The sequence below is a fragment of the Anoplophora glabripennis genome, unplaced genomic scaffold (genome assembly GCF_000390285.2).
Source record: "Anoplophora glabripennis isolate ALB-LARVAE unplaced genomic scaffold, Agla_2.0 scaffold565, whole genome shotgun sequence".
NCBI classification, from domain to species: Eukaryota; Metazoa; Arthropoda; class Insecta; order Coleoptera; family Cerambycidae; genus Anoplophora; species Anoplophora glabripennis.
The window spans coordinates 35,370-54,321 of NW_019416824.1; the positions used below are offsets into that span (position 1 = coordinate 35,370).

The following is an 18,952-nucleotide window of genomic DNA, read 5'->3' on the forward strand; positions in this document are numbered from 1 at the left end:
TATGGCTAGAAATTGGCCTCAATGATTTGGGATCGAGGGGGATTATCCCTCTTTATCCTGCCTCATCTCGTGTAGGCCTGGACAGCCTTCGTAGGTGGGCCCCATCCGTCGTCTACCCCGACCGCAAATGCGGCCGGTGTAGGCGCCTTGTGGGACCTCCTTTTGTCCTGGCTGGGCCCCGCCGGCTAGGGCCCTTTCTTCTGGCGCTCTTCTTGCTTCGCCGGCTCGTTTGTGTAAACCCCGGGGGTGGTGTCATGTTTATGGTTGGGTAGGGTGGTGCGGCTATGCAGCCTGGGATGCGCTTTGCTAAGGTGTACCTTAAGCTAGCGCGGGATTTCAGGAACTGCATGAAGATTGTAGAAAAACGCTCAGACCCGTCGATTTTAGATTAAAGGGGGACATTCTTTGCTGGTATTTTTGGCTCCGCCACTTTCACCCCCAAGCAAGGGTAAGCATCGCCCCAAAATATTTAAATGGCATAGGGGGTTGAGTAATATTTCTTCTGAAAGCTCTTTGCAACAGACTTTAAATTTTATAATTCCGCCCAATACCTTGAAAAAATTTATATGTAAATGTATTATTTTACTCAAACATTTCTGAAAATATATACAGAGTGACCCATTTGAAAGCGGGCCACCTTCATAACATTTTTATTTATGGAGCGATTCTGACGAAATTTTTTTTGAAATGTAGAGGGGAGAAAAGTGTATTTTGGGGCTAAGCGCCGTCCAGTTCTTTTTTAAACTAAGGCCTACTAGATCACATTCAGAGGCTGAAAAATCCAGAATCCATATTAGCGATTTTTTTAGAAAAAATCTGCGTACGCCACTGGATTCGGCGTCCCCTGAAATGGATCTGTACCAAATTTCATGAAAAAATATTCAACATTAACGATTCTGCGGCTAAATTGCTGTCAAATTGTTTATTATGCATAAAGAAACTTTTTATCTAGTAACCCATGCGATAATAAATCAATCACAACAAATATTTAATAACACGTTTAATAGACATCATTATACCAAAATACAATGAAACAGACAGAAAAATGAACGAGAAATTAACATAAAATTTACAAAAAATACAATAAAATAAAATTAACACACATGAATTAAATTAAATTCTGGAATTTTCAACTAAATCTCCATTTAATTGAATGAATATTTTTGTAAATGTTGCCTCTCCTAGATTTTTTTTATGGGGGTTCATTAAAGAAAAAGTTTACTACACTCGTCCAATGAATGCAGAAGAACTGCGCGAAAGAAGAAGATAGGCATGCGCTGAAATTACAACACATCAATTGTCTAATGTTATGGCACACATTCAAAAACAATACAATAAATGCATTCAATTAAATGAAGATTTAGTTGAAAATTCCAGAATTTAATTTAATCCATGTGTGTTAATTTTATTTTATTGTATTTTTTGTAAATTTTATGTTAATTTATCGCTCATTTTTATGTCTGTTTCATTGTATTTTGGTATAATGATGTCTATTAAACGTGTTATTAAATATTTGTTGTGATTGATTTATTATCGCATGGGTTACTAGATAAAAAGTTTCTTTATGCATAATAAACAATTTGACAGAAATTTAGCTGCAGAATCGTTAATGTTGAATATTTTTTCATGAAATTTGGTACAGATCCATTTCAGGGGACGCCGAATCCAGTGGCGTACGTAGATTTTTTCTAAAAAAATCGCTAATATGGATTCTGGATTTTTCAGCCTCTGAATGTGATCTAGTAGGCCTTAGTTTAAAAAAGAACTGGACGGGGCATGGCCCCAAAATACACTTTTCCCCCCTCTACATTTCAAAAAAAATTTCGTCAAAATCGCTCCATAAATAAAAATGTTATGTGGGTGGCCCGCTTTCAAATGGGTCACTCTGTATATGAAACGTAAAACAAAAATATCGAGTGCATAAATGGAACATCAAAAGGATGTTACTGAAACCAATTTTTTGAAACGTTTCATTGGAAACGTATTTTGGGGAGGACATCTTCGGTTTCTATTGGGTTACCAGAACGTTGCATGGATTTTTTATGAAACGTTTCAAGAAAAATGGAACGTTTCTGGAACATGTCAGAAACTGAAAAATGTTTAGTGGGCTACCTGCTTGATAGCTCATAAAAGTCATAAACGAACGTTACGATGAACAATCTACAAGGTAGATTGTTCATCGGAACGTAGGTAGGTACTTTATTGGACAATAGATATGCAGATATTATCATATTTAGTTGAATTTATTAAATATATAAAAAACAAAAGATATGCCAACATTTACAACTAACTGGTTTTGTATGTAATGAAAAATATATAAATATATTTTTTTATCATATTGGCAGACTTTGTACGTTTATTATTATTTCATTTGTTTTCTCTACAAACGAAGTAATGACTTAACCTACACACCACAAAACAATAAAATACATTAGAAAGTACAAACAGTCAAACAGTACTTAGTAGTTTAGTAGATCTTAGGTTAAGTATGTTTTGTGGCACCTTTACTAACACCACCGGTCTCCTGCCCCTCTTCGAGTTGATTTCTAGTAGGACTTCGAGCGATGAGGAATACCTCCGGTTTCGGGTAAGTGCGGTCTGTCTATTTTTTATGTGTCGAATTAGTACGCCGTGTGATATTTTACAGTAGTTTATTTAATGTTGTAGGATTTCGCCCAATTCTATAATGACCGTCTAGATACACGGGTATCACGGATTTACAGAGCAGTCTTCGAGGGAGACCTTCAAAACGTACAGCGTTGCATTGAACGAGGCGAAAGTGTAAATAAAACAGGAGATCTTTACAGATTCTCCCCTTTACACGTGGCGGTTTTAAAAAACAAGTAAGTCGTTTTCAAAACAAAGTTTCCATTTTCAACATCAGGTGTACGTTTCCAGTGTGGAAATATTAGAATATTTGCTGACGAGAGAAGACGTAGATGTGGACGTTAGTTGCCGTATAGGTAGAACGCCCCTTTACATGGCGATAGCCTTGGGCCGTATCGAGCTGGTTGAGAGACTGATTCGAGCCGGATCCAATGTAAATTTCCGTCACTACAGAAACAACTCCCCTCTGGACATGTCCGTGTACCATCCCGACATCTGCCACCTTCTCATACAACGCGGCGCCCAAATCGATGCCGTGGGAAAGTCTCGCAACACGTTGTTGGACAAAGCGGTGGAACGCAAAGACGAATGCTTGGGGATAGTGCACATGCTGCTGTATTACAACGCCGATGCCAACGTTCGTGACAGACGGGGCTTTACTCCTTTCATGACGGCTCTCCTCTGTGGCAACGTCCCCGCCCAGGAGGCCCTGTTGGACTACGTGGTTAACTTCAATGAGACGAGCGACCCAGCGTATTTTTCGACTTTGAGCTTAGCCTTGCACACTAATTCGCCGTTTGCTAAAGAAATAATAAAGCGAGGTGCCGACGTTAATTACGGTGATAATCCCGAAGTCACTCACGAGGCCTGTGCATTTACGGTTTGTTCACGTAGGGCTGTGAATTCGTTTACTTTTAAAATGGTATGGGAGAGGCTACGTTATAACCACGCTAAGAATACCGTCGATTTATTCGATCTTTTCCGTAGGCGCAGGGCGGTGCCGAGGTTTCTCCAAGTTATAATCGAGAGTAATAACTTCGAACCCGCCGTAGAGTATTTTTCCAAAGGTAAAAACTATTTGTTGTTCGTCGACGAATTTGCTAAGAAGAAATTTGAGCTCGAGCAGCTGACGCGTCTTACGTGTCGCCTGTTAGAATACGGGTTTCGCGCGACTACCTCCGATATTCATGCGATTCTCTCGCATTACGGGTACTGCGAACTGTTTAGAATACTGTTGCATATGGATAACGACTTTATCCAGAGTTGGCGGCCTTTCATGGTCCTTACTAGGTTAATTTTTGATATCGACTACGATTTAGAGAGTGCCGTCGATGGAATAAACGATATTCCCAAGGAGAACTTCGTACAGTTGTTGGAATATTCTATTTGTCCTCGATTAATGGATGCGCTAACCATTAAGTATACCGACGATGAAGATATGACCGCTATTTTGGGTGGATTGCCGAGAGTGCCTTCTTTGATGGAATTGGCTAGGAACGCAGCTAGAAAACACGTCTGGCGAGCGTTTAAAATCACAAATGCCTGCCAGTTTTACACAACGATTGACCACTTGGACATACCGGCTTTTTATAAGAACATTTTAACGTTTAAGAGAAAGATGTACGTGGTTGAACGATAAAGTTATTTGTTTCGTATTCTTTGAAATATTATAACATATTTGTACGGGTTTAATATATTTTTTTTATAGAGAAGTTCTTTTTATTTTGTCCTTAAAATCTGGACTTTACGTTAAATAAAATAAAGTGAAGCCTTTTATTAATATTTTTGATGTGGCATAATTTTTTAGTGCAAATAGGGATTATTGGAAAAATTATCTCGTCTATATATACTTAATACATAGATATATTTGCTTATCGCCGACATATTTATCGAAATAACGCGATAAAGGATGAGTAAATTTTTACTATAGGAGGCGTTCCCTTCTTAAACGCAATAATTTTAATAGTCGACAAAGGACTTTTTTTAACAAAAAGTTCATATGAACGTATTCGTATCGAATTTAATTCGTATTCATATTCAGGTGTATAAATTTTAGAAAAGAAAATATTAAGATGTAAAAAATTTACTTGGGAGGTCGTTTCAGGAACTACACACAATATTTTCTTTAGAAACGACTTTACTCCATAAAAGTTTAAACAGCGCTTCTTGTAGCATTTGTGACTTAACCTCTAAACCTATGACATTGAACACCCCAAGACACCCGATTCCAAAGCCTCATCTTGATCTTCTTCTTCTACGAACTACACAAATTCGCGCGGAATTTGAACTTTAAAACAGGTTTGTTCCTAAAGAAGTCCAAAGCAGTTTCCAAGTCGGACGCATGTGCATTCCGATACGATGCTTGCATAAGATTAAAAATTCATTGTTTTGAATCAAATGCAATTGCCTGTGACTGTTAAAAACTTATTTTAATGCACTAGGAACAAAGCTATTCATTAAATTACTATGAATTTGATTAAGTATGTCAACGATAGATGGCAGGGTATAAGATAGAAGGTTTGCCAATATTACAGGAATACCATCACCTTCAAAGATATTGACATAGATGCATATTTTCTTTTTTCTTATTGGCTATTAACCAACCGATAACAAGGACATATGCCAAAACGAAAAACTGGAAGGTTACATTTGTATGTACCAGGCTTTCGATTTAGACAGAAATGAGTCAGAAACTATAGAAATATTGAATGTACCTATTTTCAATTGCATTTGCATTTCGTTTTTAACACTAAGGAAGTTTGTCATACATATAATTGTTATGTGGAAAGTGTATATAGCTACTTTTGATTAATTTAAATGCCGATATTTAGTGATAATCTAAGAAGTGAGATTTTTAATAAGGTAAAAGTAAATACAATACTAGAGCTGTTTGAAATCAGCATTTCTTGTAAACATTATGATATGTCTTACATTTTTTTTTGTATATTATATAAATTCAAATAAATGATGTAATGATTTGATGTGCTTTTGGTGTTCAATAAATATTACGTAAATTGTAGAATCGATCAACTTTTATTAAATTTTTATTTATTGTCTTTACAGTTATGTATTTATTATTTACCAATAGGTATATTAATCAATTTGTAATTTGTAGAAGACAATAGTAGAAACAAAAACAAATAATTTTTGTAAAAAGGACTTCTGAGCAATTTTGCTCCATTATTCCATGGCTAGAAATTGGCGTCAATGATTTGGGATCGAGGGGGATTATCCCTCTTTATCCTGCCTCATCTCGTGTAGGCCTGGACAGCCTTCGTAGGTGGGCCCCATCCGTCGTCTACCCCGACCGCAAATGCGGCCGGTGTAGGCGCTTTGTGGGACCTCCTTTTGTCCTGGCTGGGCCCCGCCGGCTAGGGCCCTTTCTTCTGGCGCTCTTCTTGCTTCGCCGGCTCGTCTGTGTGAACCCCGGGGGTGGTATCATGTTTATGTCTGAGCAATTTAAATTTTACTGATTTAGTTCTTATGTCAAAAAGAGATGGCGGAACATGGTCCGTCTTGGCACTTAATATTCTATTATTGGTCGTTTTATGGTTTTGTGTCAATAACAGCCTTGCCACAGCTCGCTCAATCGAGCGAGATCTCGTTCTTTTTATTTCGAATTCACTCTCTCGCTCATCTTTGTCAAATCTCGATCGTTTTAGTAACCCTCACAACGATCTTTTTGTACGGTAAATAAAAGCAGACGCGCCGGATTTTTCTATTTATTCATTTAAAGTTTGACTACTTTGGTATAGATGACAAAGTAATTTTATTACGATAAGAGGGCTCTATAGCAAATAGGCAACCAGCAATACATTTTTATAGATTTTATTACACAGTTTTCTAAATATGAATTAATGCACAAATAACAGACTTTCCACAATTCTCTCGCAGATTTTCTATAAAATGGGGTTAGTTTGAAACTCTAATAACTTTTTGGTGGAGAGAAATTTGTAATTAGCGATGCCGCTTGTACAAATTTCTTTCCACCAAAAAGTAATTTGAGTTTCAAACTAACTTTATTTTGTTAGACAGATCGTTTTTCGCCAATTAAAAAAATAAATTCATAAATATCTGTTCTGCATAACAAAATGAATGATGCGAAGATTAGGCCACAACAGCTCTGAACTATAAAAAAAAACAGAAAGATGCATCTTTATGTCACTATTATATATAACATGATTTCCACAGTCTTACACTTAGAAAATGCTAGTTTGTAAGTACTGACTTTAAGCGGGTTGTTAGGAATGGAAATTAGACATTCTGTTAAACAAAACATTACCTATTTCAGGAATATCGTTAAATTATATTACTATATTATACAGATAAGCTTCGCACGTGGACTATAAGTGCCTTGTTAATTCAAATAACCGCGTGGAATGATCTATTAATATTTTTGAGGTGTTGGGTATTTATTATGCGTACAATAAATTACCAGTAGTTTGAAGAAAATGCATAAATAAATTGTAACTATTCCAATTAGCATAAATTATAGATTGTTATTCACCATTACTCATATTTCTTGAATTAAGCAGATGTATTGCGAATATCTTTTACCTTACAAGTCGATAAATATTGATGACAAGATGGTTTTTAATTTAAAGAAATGTTATCAGGACTAAATTTATATTAATATGACAAATTCGATCATATATGTGTAAATAGTAGCAACAAGATCACCTTAACATCTTAAAACCTTTGCAAAATGATTCGTAAAAAAATATATTTGTGGTTTTTCTGCATCTGAATTTACAATTTTTACACGTTACTTGGGTGTTGGTAGGACATTTCGACCATAGATGGCGGAGTCTAACATTTTAAATCATGGAACATAGTTTATGTGTGATGCAGCGCTACAAGTGTTTGAACTGAGAAACAATTACCGACAAACATCTCTCGCGTCGTTTGTTGAAGGCTGTCACAATTTTAAAACAAAATATTTTGACTACTGTCACTTATGAAGGCGTAATTTTTTTTTGTGGCGCCATTCCGTCTTTCCCCATTATTTTTTTTTATCTAAAATTAGAATAGGGCGCAATGGCTTCAGAGAATAAGGACAGCAAAGACTGCAGCATGAAAAAGCTGCAGATAACTTTTCCCAAGGTCCACCCTGACAAATCCGTGGGCGACTACAAGGTGTCGCGGGGCATCAAGAAGATGTACAAGTAAGTATACAGACCATAGATTTAGTATCCCATAGCTTCGTTTTGTAAATGCTTTTGTTTTGCACAATAAAAGGAATTATATGAATACGTTTAAAGCTGCGACAGCTCTGGGAATGTGGTAGTTATTAGAAAAACGTATATAACGCCGATATATGCCATGATTACGTCATACCCTCTTAAGTGACGTATATAAAGAAGTGTCTAGCAAAGGTCTATAAAAAAAGGTACCTACAGTAGTAGCCATTTTGGTTCTCCATACTTAAAGCAAAATATTTTGTCGTGTAACCAGATATTAGAGATCTCTGGGTGTAACATATTAAGTGTATGGGAATAGTTACTGTTCCCATGTCTGGACAAATAAGAACCAAAATGGCGGAGACTGAGTACGAATATCACCTCCGGCAACAAATTGAAACTTATTTTTTAGTATTTCAGCTCTAATTTTCTTTTTTTTTTTCAGCTCAATTAGAATAAAAATGTTAAATAAACTAAATACTAAATAAATAAACTATTTTTTTGTAATTCACTGAAAATGTGCTTAAAATCATTTCTTATAGGAATTAGGTCGATTAAAACATGTTATTAGTATTTTTTCTGTTTATATAGACTTTAACTTAGGTACAGTATGTTTTAGTTCTTAGTGACGATTCTTAGTCAGTTTTAAGAAAAGAATATACGACAATAGACCAGGGTCGATAATTTTTGAAACCAAAAAAAATTATAGTAGGATGAAACCCATTGGAAAAGAAAGAGAATATAACAGAAATGAAAGGAAAAATAATTTACGTGCGATCTGAGGTCGGGAAGGGGTAGGGGGTGAGTTTTTAAGGGTAAAAAACGGCGTCCCTTGATTTCCAGAAAAACTACAAGTCTTATGGAAAAAAGTTAAATGGCAAAGTTGTAGGTAATAAAAAGATCTACAACTTTTGTATTTACACTTTTTTCACATAACCTCAAAATTTATGTGAAAAATTCAAATAACCAAGTTTTTGGTTTTTTATTTTTATCTTTTACAAAAAAATTTTTTTTTCACGAAATTTGGTGAAAACTTACCTATTTATGTCCCAAACACGCTGTAATTTTTTTGATTTGAAATATTTATTTTTTCACCTTATTTTTACTTAATATCGAAAAAGCACCCTAATTTTCAATCGAAAATTCTCACGTCAAAATATCTGCTTTTTTAAAAACGTCGGTGGGCTTTTTCTTCGTTGAAATCTCTACTTTCTGATGGTGTAAAAAAATATATACATTACTATGGTAAGTTTTCTCAGGAAATGCAAAGAAACGAACTAGAATCCGAAAATTTTTTTCTAATCATTATGTACAATTTTGAGCTATTTATTAAAATTTACACTTTAATTACTCGAAAAACGTAAGATTCCATGTTACATTGATAAACAAAAAAATTACAAGTCGAAATATACTATTATAATTAACAACCAAATAAGTTAATAAAGTTAATATTTAATAAGACATCTACAATATTTTGAGAAAGTTGTAGAATCTTCTTTCGTTTCTTTGCATTTCCTGAGAAAACTTACCATAGTAATGTATATTTTTTTTTACACCATCAGAAAGTAGAGATTTCAACGAAGAAAAAGCCCACCGACGTTTTTAAAAAAGCAGATATTTTGACGTGAGAATTTTCGATTGAAAATTAGGGTGCTTTTTCGATATTAAGTAAAAATAAGGTGAAAAAATAAATATTTCAAATCAAAAAAATTACAGCGTGTTTGGGACATAAATAGGTAAGTTTTCACCAAATTTCGTGAAAAAAAAATTTGTTTGTAAAAGATAAAAATAAAAAACCAAAAACTTGGTTATTTGAATTTTTCACATAAATTTTGAGGTTATGTGAAAAAAGTGTAAATACAAAAGTTGTAGATCTTTTTATTACCTACAACTTTGCCATTTAACTTTTTTCCATAAGACTTGTAGTTTTTCCGGAAATCAAGGGAAACCGTTTTTTACCCTTAAAAACTCACCCCCTTCCCCTTCCCGACCTCAGATCGTCCGTAAATTATTTTTCTTTTCATTTCTGTTATATTCTCTTCCTTTTCCAATGGGTTTCATCCTACTACATTTTTTTTTTCATATTTTACTATTTTTGAAGGCTACACATTTTTTATATATTTTTCGAATTCTACATAAAAAAAATAAAGGGTACTTTGTGTAGAATAGTTCTATTCAAATATTCACAGTTTTTGAGATATCTCGCTTGAAAGGTTTTTCTAGTCGATATTGGCTGCTTACATTTTCTGATTAGTATAACCATACTAATAGCTACTAAGCCCATTTTTTGTATCAGATGTTTAGTAAGGATGACTCTTCCGAATCATGCTCCGAAAACTGGCCTGCGTTATACAGGGTGACCAAAATATCATGTCAAAATTGCCAATTGAAAAATTGAAAAATCTGGAATTTTTTAAATATTGACAAGTATTTACCAATTTTCGTCGTAGAATTGCTCAATGTCTAGAGAAAATCGGCAGACATTTTGAGCCGTTACCTGTTAATTTACTGTTTTATTATTTTAATTATTTTATATTGTAAATCGACTCTCTTACGTGGTTCTGTACGCGATCTTTTGGTTCTCCTTTTGTTTCTATTTTGTTAATCTGCCTGTATGTCTTCTTTTCTTTTCCTCAATTCTGACTTGTGTAAATACTTTTGTATGATTAACACCAATAAACAATGTCTAATGTCTAATGTCTAATTACTAATTTAACTAGGTCTTTATTACTTTTGTTAGAAATGCACGATGTTAATTTACTATTTTGGATACTGCATGCGTGAATTCTTGTTGTCTTCTTATAATTTGCATTAGTTGTTCTTTCAAACTTCTTCAGTTTTACAAAACACTTTATACGAGGATATCTTTGTAAATCTGGACTATTAGTTTGGTACTTGTCAATAAACAGTTACCATGAGTTTTACTAATTGTTTTATTATTTATTTACTAATTCTTCTTTAGAGTAATTCATTTCACTATTATTACTGTCGCTTTTCTATTAAACCTTATGTGAATCGAAAATTTTCCAGATTATCGTTTGACAGGAGCCTACTACGTTATTTTACATATAAGCTATTTGTAAATTTCCCATTTTTTCATAAAAATTAGATTTCATGAAAAACTAATGAATTTTGGTATAGGAGCGGGTATAGCAAAGTTGTAAAGAATTTAATTCTGCATCTCATGGTATGAAAATATACAGGGTGTGGAATTTAAAAATTTCAGAATTTTCAATTGGCAATTTTGACATGATATTTTGGTCACCTTGTATAATGCAGGCCAGTTTTCGGAGCATGATTCGGAAGAGTCATCCTTACCAAACATTTGATAAAAAAATGGGCTTAGTAGCTATTAATGTATAACCTGTCAGTATCAGAAAATGTAAGCAGCCAATATCGACTAGAAAAACCTTTCAAGCGAGATATCTCAAAAACTGTGAATATTTGAATAGAACTATTCTACACAAAGTAAGTATTTTTGATGTAGAGTCCGCAAAAAATATAAAAAATGTGTGTTTCCATTTAAAAAAACCAAAGTTTGTACATTCCGAGAAATGTGGCAACACAGAAAAAAGAAAAATTCATATATTCCTCAGTTTAACCACATGTTTAACATAGATATTGGACTTTCCCGCACTAGTGGGACACGCTGTATATCCACTACTCCTCATCTCCCGATCCGCCCCCACTACTCGATCGCGTACGAGCGTTCGGTCTTTTTTTTTGAGCATGTTTGGAGGAATCTTTTACCCATTTCGCATCATTTTATAGGAAAATTGGAATATGCGTTTTGTAGTATTTTTACTTCTACTTTTAAAATCCGGCAGAAAAATTAAAATCGGATCACCTCCAACGCATCCAGAAACTTTGCAAAATAGTACACCAAAAAATTCAAATTACAATTGTACCAAAACTAATGGTCCAACAGCCCCTGCTTTTTGCACACTTAAAGTAGATGTAATTCATTACTTTTGTGCACAGGGTCAGCTCTACAACTTAAAAAATGGGGGAGTAACGAATTACAAAAAAAAATCGGATCGACCGATATCTCGTTTTATTCGTATTTCGATTCTCTACGAATTGTCTCTTTACAGTATTCAGATTGCTCAGTTTAGGTTTTATAAGCAAAAAAACAAAAAAAATGCGTTTTTCTGCATAAAAATGTTTCCAAAAAATTAATTAACGGTAAATTGGAATAGGAAACATACGAAGCATATATCTACAGTCCATTTTTGGCAACCAAGAGTTTGATTGATAAATACATTATTTTGCAGAAACGGCAAATAAAAATTGAGTTCTCCAAGAAATTGAGGGATAGCAAAATATGTTTCGATTTCGTCGATTCGGAAGAAATCGGCAGAACAGCGCCATCTTCTGTCCAATTCCCCTTTTCTCTCATATTTCCTACCACAGTATTGTTCTCGCGAGCTTACTTCTTCTGACGCACAGATGGCGCTGTTCCTGTACGATGTTTTCAGAAAAAAACAACCAGATGACTTGTTAACGTTATTTTGAGGAATTTCCAGGAAAATGATACACAAAAATGTCGTTATACCGTTTTATTTACTTTATTTTGCAATTTCAATGATACAGGCGACCATATAAGTTTCAATAACACAGAAATATGGGTAATATACTAGGATTAGACCATTTTGTGACAGGTTGTCAAGGTTAACATTAGTTAACACCATAAAAAAACCCTTTGGGTTGTTCTTTTATAATTCCCGCGTTTGTAAACAAGGCTTTTGCAATCCTCCCCTTTGGGAAGAGTCAATCAACGGATTCCATTTGAATGAAATGAGGGTTTAAACATGGCGATGTTGTTATTCTTTGGACATACGTTAGTAATTAAAAAAAAAATTGTTTAAGATCTTCCAATAACGTCTCGTTACAAAAATATGGTTAATTAATTTTATACAAGATTTGAATAAAGGTGCCCGATGTTTCTTGAGAAAATTAATTGATTACAGAAGTAGCAACCATAATGGGCGATAAACATAAGCAGGATTCATTGATCCAACAAAATTTTTCAGATATAAACGTGCAGATTTCATTTAAGAAACTAGTAAAGTCAACTACAGTCCGTACAATCCTTGTTGAGATAGAATTCCAAGGAAATAAGCCAATTGCGAATTTTTTTCGTGATTTTTGACAGGCATACAGTCTGTGTCAGGTGAAAAATGGTGGTGTCGGGAATTAAAAAAAAGCGTTTTGAAGCTCCAAGATTCTAGTTTTTAGATCTTTCGGTCGAAATTTTTTAGGAGCTACGGTTATCAAGCAATTCAAGAAATAGCAAGACAAAATTTTTTTTTATTTTCTGAGCATGGACTTGGAAATTTTTGTTTCAGCTTCAAATTCCTTTTTTTTTTAATTTCGATACGACCATTATTCATCGAAATATCGGACTTTTAATAGAAAATGATCGTTTTGTCTTCAATCATCGACATCTCGGTGACAAATGGCCGTACAGAGAATTGAAGGGCAGTTTCGAAAACTAGAATAAATTTCCTAACAAGCTTTTCGAAAAATTTTTTTTTCATCTTTTACACGGATTTTAAAAAACAGGAGAAAAAGGGTAATTAATGGTTTTTTTTAGAAAAACGACGGCTAAATTAGAAATATTCACAAAATGACTAATGTTAAGCATGACTTTTACAGTTCCGATATACCCAGAAGAACCCTGTGAAATTTCATCTCGATCTAACGAACCGTTTCTTTGTTTTAAACAATCAAACTTATGAAAAAAAATTAAAGGGTCACGTGCTTGAATTTAAACACTTCATAATTATAATTAAAATGGAAAAATGTTTTTGCGGTTTCCTCATATTTTTACCGCAAATTGATGAAAAAAAAACAAACATTTTCGTACGACCATTTGTCGCCGAGATATCGATGATTGAAGACAAAAGGATCCTTTTCCATTAAAAGTCCGATATTTCGATGAAATGCAATGCTGAATAAACAATCTGCTATGCAATGGCTTACCTGAAAAAACATTTTCCCAAGTATGTGGACTTGAAAATGCAAAATTTTTTTGTCGCGCAATTTCTTAGAATTGCTTGATAACCGAAGCTCCTAAAAAAATTCGACCGAAAGATCTAAAAACTAGAATCTTACGAGCTTCAAAATGTTTTTTTTTTAATTCCCGATAGACCATTTTTCACCTAAATACAGTCTGTCAAAAATCACGGAAAAATTTCGGAAATTCTTCTGACCCTTTAATTTTTTGCATTACTGTAGTAGGTGTAACAGCTACGATAAGATTTAATTGTATTTTATTTTCAAAAAATTGCCTTAAAATAATTATACACGTTACTCTCCGACTGGGAATTAAATTCCTTTCTTTTATTTTTCACCTCCACTGATTTATTTTAATAAATTACACTGAAAATGCACATCTTACGAAGAAACATGCCTTCGTAACTGCAAAGCGCAGTATGCACTGCAAGCTGTTATGGTGAACGCCATGCCGCTAAGGTCTTTCTTCCTCGGGTGTCTAATGCGTATAATTCCGAGAAAGTGACGCAGGGGTCTTCTTGGATTTCTATCTCTATAATCATCGTACAGACTGTATAAAAACTGAAGCGTTGGAAGAAATAAAAGAAATTACTGATTATTTTCTGCCATAGTAGAAGAAAACGCATTTTTCTAAATAAAAGAGTTATCCAGTTCTTTTTTTTTTCAATTACGCGCATCCCTAAAATGATCGAAAACTTTTCAATAGCAGGCAATAATATTGTCAACAAATATTTAATAGTAACAAATAATACGCACCAAATTTAGATATAACGCCACTTTATTCATTAGACGAAAAATAATCAGCATTTCTTCATTTATCGATTCAACTGATATACTTTCTCCCGAACCATTGGTTTAATAAACTAAGCTACCCCAGAACGCCTGTCACAAACATATTATTGATTAACTTCACTATATTCTCATTTACTTCATCAAATAACGCAGATGCTGCCATCTTCCAAAGCTATTCGGAACTAATCAGTACCTAACCAATTTCCTCTTAGGATTGTAACTCTATACGGCAACTTCTCCATGGTAAACAATAAGGATTACAGGGATCTTTACTTAGCCAACTAAATATCGCGGGATGATTACGTACCGTAAAAATCCCGCGATATCTCGTCGATCGGCAAAAACCAACGTGAAGGTGTAAAGTTTACGTCTCGTTCCCTACAATTTTAAAGGCGTTTGTTCACGTCATTTCATCCAAAGGAAATTAGTAAACAAACACCTTTAAAATCCAGAAGAAAAGACGTATTTTTTGCCAGGGGAGGAGGGAAGTAAGGATGGGTACGGAGAGGAAGGAATTGGCCATTTTGAATATTTACATACCAAAAGAATAATTTTCAAGCAGTTGAGGACACAGTCTGATCAGAGTTTGTTCATTTGAATCTCGCAGTTATTGATCTAAACTCTGCCAATTGGCAACCTGACTTATGGATTCGAGCAACACTAACAGGGGCCTATTTTGCGCGATAGGAAGAAATCTATAAAAAATACGTAAATATAGGCCCGATTTTCTTTTGTTTCGAAGTTACAGAGATTGGAGAAATGTAATAAATGTTCAAAAGTCAGCCCTTAACCTTGGATTGCAACTAGGAAGAATTTAGTAGCCACGATTTTAACGTAAAGGTTAAAAAACTTGGATCCGCAACAGACTCAGGGCGAGAACGCTTCAAAGAGGAAGAGGAAGCAAATCAACCCATGATAGACCTGAAGAGAGGTCAACTACGCGTTGAGAAATGGAATAGATTCAGGATGAACAAGGTTTTGAAACGCCCAAGAAAAAACGTAAGAGATCGGCGACAAAACCTCGTTAGGATGACTTCGACTGAAAGAATTGTACCCATTCCAAAACGGCGTCAAGAATTTTTTCGTTCCGACGAATGACGAAAGATGCCAGCAGGGTCAAGAGATCGAACAGATTCTGTTAGAACCTTTGTAATCAATTTTGCTTATTTTCTTGCACCTTTATAGACTAGATGCCACTATAACAGCTTTGATTAGCTTTACACACAATATTCTTTATATATGATATGAATAAGATTTCCAGATAAACTATATACGATGGGGGCTCCGCAGCACCGGAACTGTTGCTCCTCGAAAATCATGTCACTTAGATTTAGCGTAAATGTTTGGTTAGTTCAACGATAAAACGTAAAACTTTCTTAAATATCTCTCACGGATGTCGAATAACGTTGACGAGATCCTCCTGGCTTTTTTCCTGGCTGGTTTTTATAAGTCATCGAAAGAGACAGCGGAAGACGCCCGTTGCGTTTCCGCGCGGCTCGTAATCGATCCCGATCTGCAGGTTGTACCCGGAGTTCGACGTGGTGCGCCAGGACGACCCCAAGTGCACCCTGGCGGCGCTGCAGATCAACCTGCGCGAGACGGAGAAGATCCTGCGCCAGAAGAGACGGAGCCAGGCGAAGGCGAGGCAGAACCTGAACAACCAGTGGATGGAGCTGGCCCAGAAGGAGAAGACGCTGCGGGAGAACTTCCTGTTCTTCAACTCGGTGAGGACCTGCAACAGAAAATATATTTTATATAGTGAGAACAAACCAATTTTACACTTAATACTACAGTTTGCAACAGGAGTTAAAAATGCCGTTCAGACGTCGATTATAACAAAGTTCACGCTTTTGCATAGTTCGTACGGGAAAATATGGAAAAGAGGGAGCGAGCTAAGCACAAAATCGTGGAAGATGTGGAGTTGTGCGACCAGAGACAGAAGGAGATAGAAAGTTTGAAGAAGAACCACGATGAAATCCAAAAGGCCAAGGTGGACATGGACGCCAAAATCAAGGAGTACCACATGTATGAGGTAGCTAGCTTAGTAGTTAATTTTTACCCTCTCCTTCCACTGGGAGTAGACTGTAATTTGAGAAGTCAACCACTTTTATTGTGCTTCAATTCTACACTTTTATAACTTGTGAATTCCAGTACTTTTATTTTTGGGCTATTTCTAACTTACAGCTTTAAGTATTTGTACTTTTAACCTCTATTAAGCTGTGAATTCAAGTTCCTTCGTCACAAGAACAGACAAGGAGCGCTACGTTTTCAATCGATCTTTAAATTTTTAGGTGTTCCTTGATGAGGTAGTCGAGCACTCCGGTGAATTCCAAAATATTCAGGAGCTGATCAACCGGTACTTGTCCCTGGTCAATGCCAAGAACCAGTTGGCGCACTTCCAAGAGGACAATCTAGTGGCCTTGGAAAACGCCAGGAGCGACATGGTGAGGCGTTGTCACAGGTTTCACAAACAATAAGCGTGGTTTATTTAATTCTACAAGTTGGTTTACTAATTTCTACACTACAGAATAATTGTTCGCAAACGTAATTGCTTCTCAGTTCAAACACTATGGCGCTGATGACACTCGCAATTTATTTTATGTGGCATAAAACGTCAATATCCGAATGTTTTGTCTCTCGTGGTTAAAACTTACACCTCAAACTGATGTTTTCAGATGAAGATCATCGAGGAGAAGAATCTGGTGATCATGGGACTCAACAACCAGATCGCCAGTTTGCAGGCGAGGTTCGAGAACGCCAACATCAAGTCCCTCGAGTGTGAGCAGCTGGTGACGCGTATAAAAAATAACGCCGTAAGCACGATTTGATGTACCCGGATTGGTAAAGTACCCAGTGTTTTCTGCAAACAACCGGTCGCGTTGCTTTAGCGATCTAGCAGCACTCGACTATCACTTCAGCGCCATCTATCGTCCGTCAGGCCGACGGAGACGATAGATGGCGCTCCAAACGCGAACACGGCTCATTTCTCACAGGGTGGGTCAACTGGTGAGATCGATAACGCGCTTTTCTGCAATTCTCAATGATTTTTCCACCAGGTCAGGATAATGAACGAAATAGACGAAGTTAAGTCCTCCGTATGGAACGTATACGTGCATATGGCGCATTCCAAGAAGCACCCCGTGAAGATAAAGAAGGAGAACGTCGAGGAGCAGGCCCTGTACATCAAGCGAACGCTCACTGAGCTGTCCAAGATCAACACTATTCTGAGGAAACCCGCGAAATTGGCCAAGATGAAGCTGAAGTCCGCGTGAATTATACTATACAGTGTACGTACATATACAGGTCAAATTTTAAAGCAAACAATAAAATTTTATATATACAATGGTTGTATGATTAACGAACCGTACTGGGTATTTTTATTATACGACCTAATTTTGGGTGCTCAATATTGTACGTGGTCGAACAATTTCGATTAGTCCGGGGGAAATGTACAGGGTGGTCCGAATTTTATGCAGGAAACTTCGAGGGCAGATAAATGTCTTTAAAATAATATGTGTTTGCCTTATAAACATAGGTCTGGAACGGCACCGTTTTCGAGATACAGGGTGTTGAAGTTGTATAAAAAATTGATTTTTTGTTTATACAGGGTGTTAGTAAATAAGTGCGACAAATTTCAGGGGGTGATTCTACATGAGAAAACAATGGCACTTTGCTTATAAACGTATGTCCGCAAATGATTCGTTTTCCGAGATACGGGCTGTCAAAGTTTTTCTTAAAAACTGACGATTTAATTTATTGCTCTGAAACCGTTCGAGATGTGCAAATGAAATTTGGTTTAAGTAGTTTTGCGCATTTTTGACACGCAATTAAGAATTTTATGTTCATCATTGGCGCGCGTACGGGTAATAATCTCAATTTTTTTGAAAGAAAAAATGGTACACCACTGAGATATTATAAATTAAAAATCATTTTTGAATTCCTCTGTCAATTTGTGACTAACAATCTCTCTTGCCTTTTCTTCGTATGGGGCGCCGTTTTGATGCAAAAAAATAAAACATCAACGCGTATTTTTTTATTTCTTTAATACATTATCAAGAACTATCTAATACAATAACATTAAACCAGAACAATAACAGAAAATAACACTAATAAAATTTTGAAAAGGCGCAAAGCTACAACAAATGTTCAAAATGACCTCCCTCAGACGTGACACAAGATTCAACTCTTCGCCTCATTGATTGTCGTATTCGCGCAAATATTCCTGGTATATTTCTTATTGTCTCACAGCCGACTATAATTCGATTCCTCAGGTCATCAACATTTTCAACGGGAGTGGAATAAACTAATGACTTAAGAAAACCCCAAATGCAAAAATCAAGAGGATTTAAATCCGG

The 18,952-nt window shown here is 35.5% G+C and overlaps 2 protein-coding genes across 2 annotated transcripts; both read left to right on the forward strand.

Moving 5' to 3' along the window:
- Nucleotides 1-2,436: 2,436 nt before the first annotated feature.
- Nucleotides 2,437-4,307, forward strand: LOC111691958 (serine/threonine-protein phosphatase 6 regulatory ankyrin repeat subunit C-like). The gene is made up of 3 exons (XM_023455519.1): nt 2,437-2,587; nt 2,668-2,843; nt 2,899-4,307. The coding sequence occupies exons 1-3, from the start codon at nt 2,489-2,491 to the stop codon at nt 4,244-4,246; spliced, it is 1,623 nt and encodes a 540-aa protein (XP_023311287.1). The 5' UTR covers nt 2,437-2,488; the 3' UTR covers nt 4,247-4,307.
- Nucleotides 4,308-16,169: 11,862 nt separating this feature from the next.
- Nucleotides 16,170-17,869, forward strand: LOC108909216 (coiled-coil domain-containing protein 42 like-2-like). The gene is made up of 5 exons (XM_018713476.2): nt 16,170-16,321; nt 16,456-16,629; nt 16,889-17,041; nt 17,273-17,410; nt 17,654-17,869. Exons 1-5 carry the CDS (start codon nt 16,265-16,267, stop codon nt 17,867-17,869), a joined length of 738 nt encoding a protein of 245 aa, XP_018568992.1. The 5' UTR covers nt 16,170-16,264.
- The last annotated feature ends 1,083 nt before the right edge of the window (nt 17,870-18,952 follow it).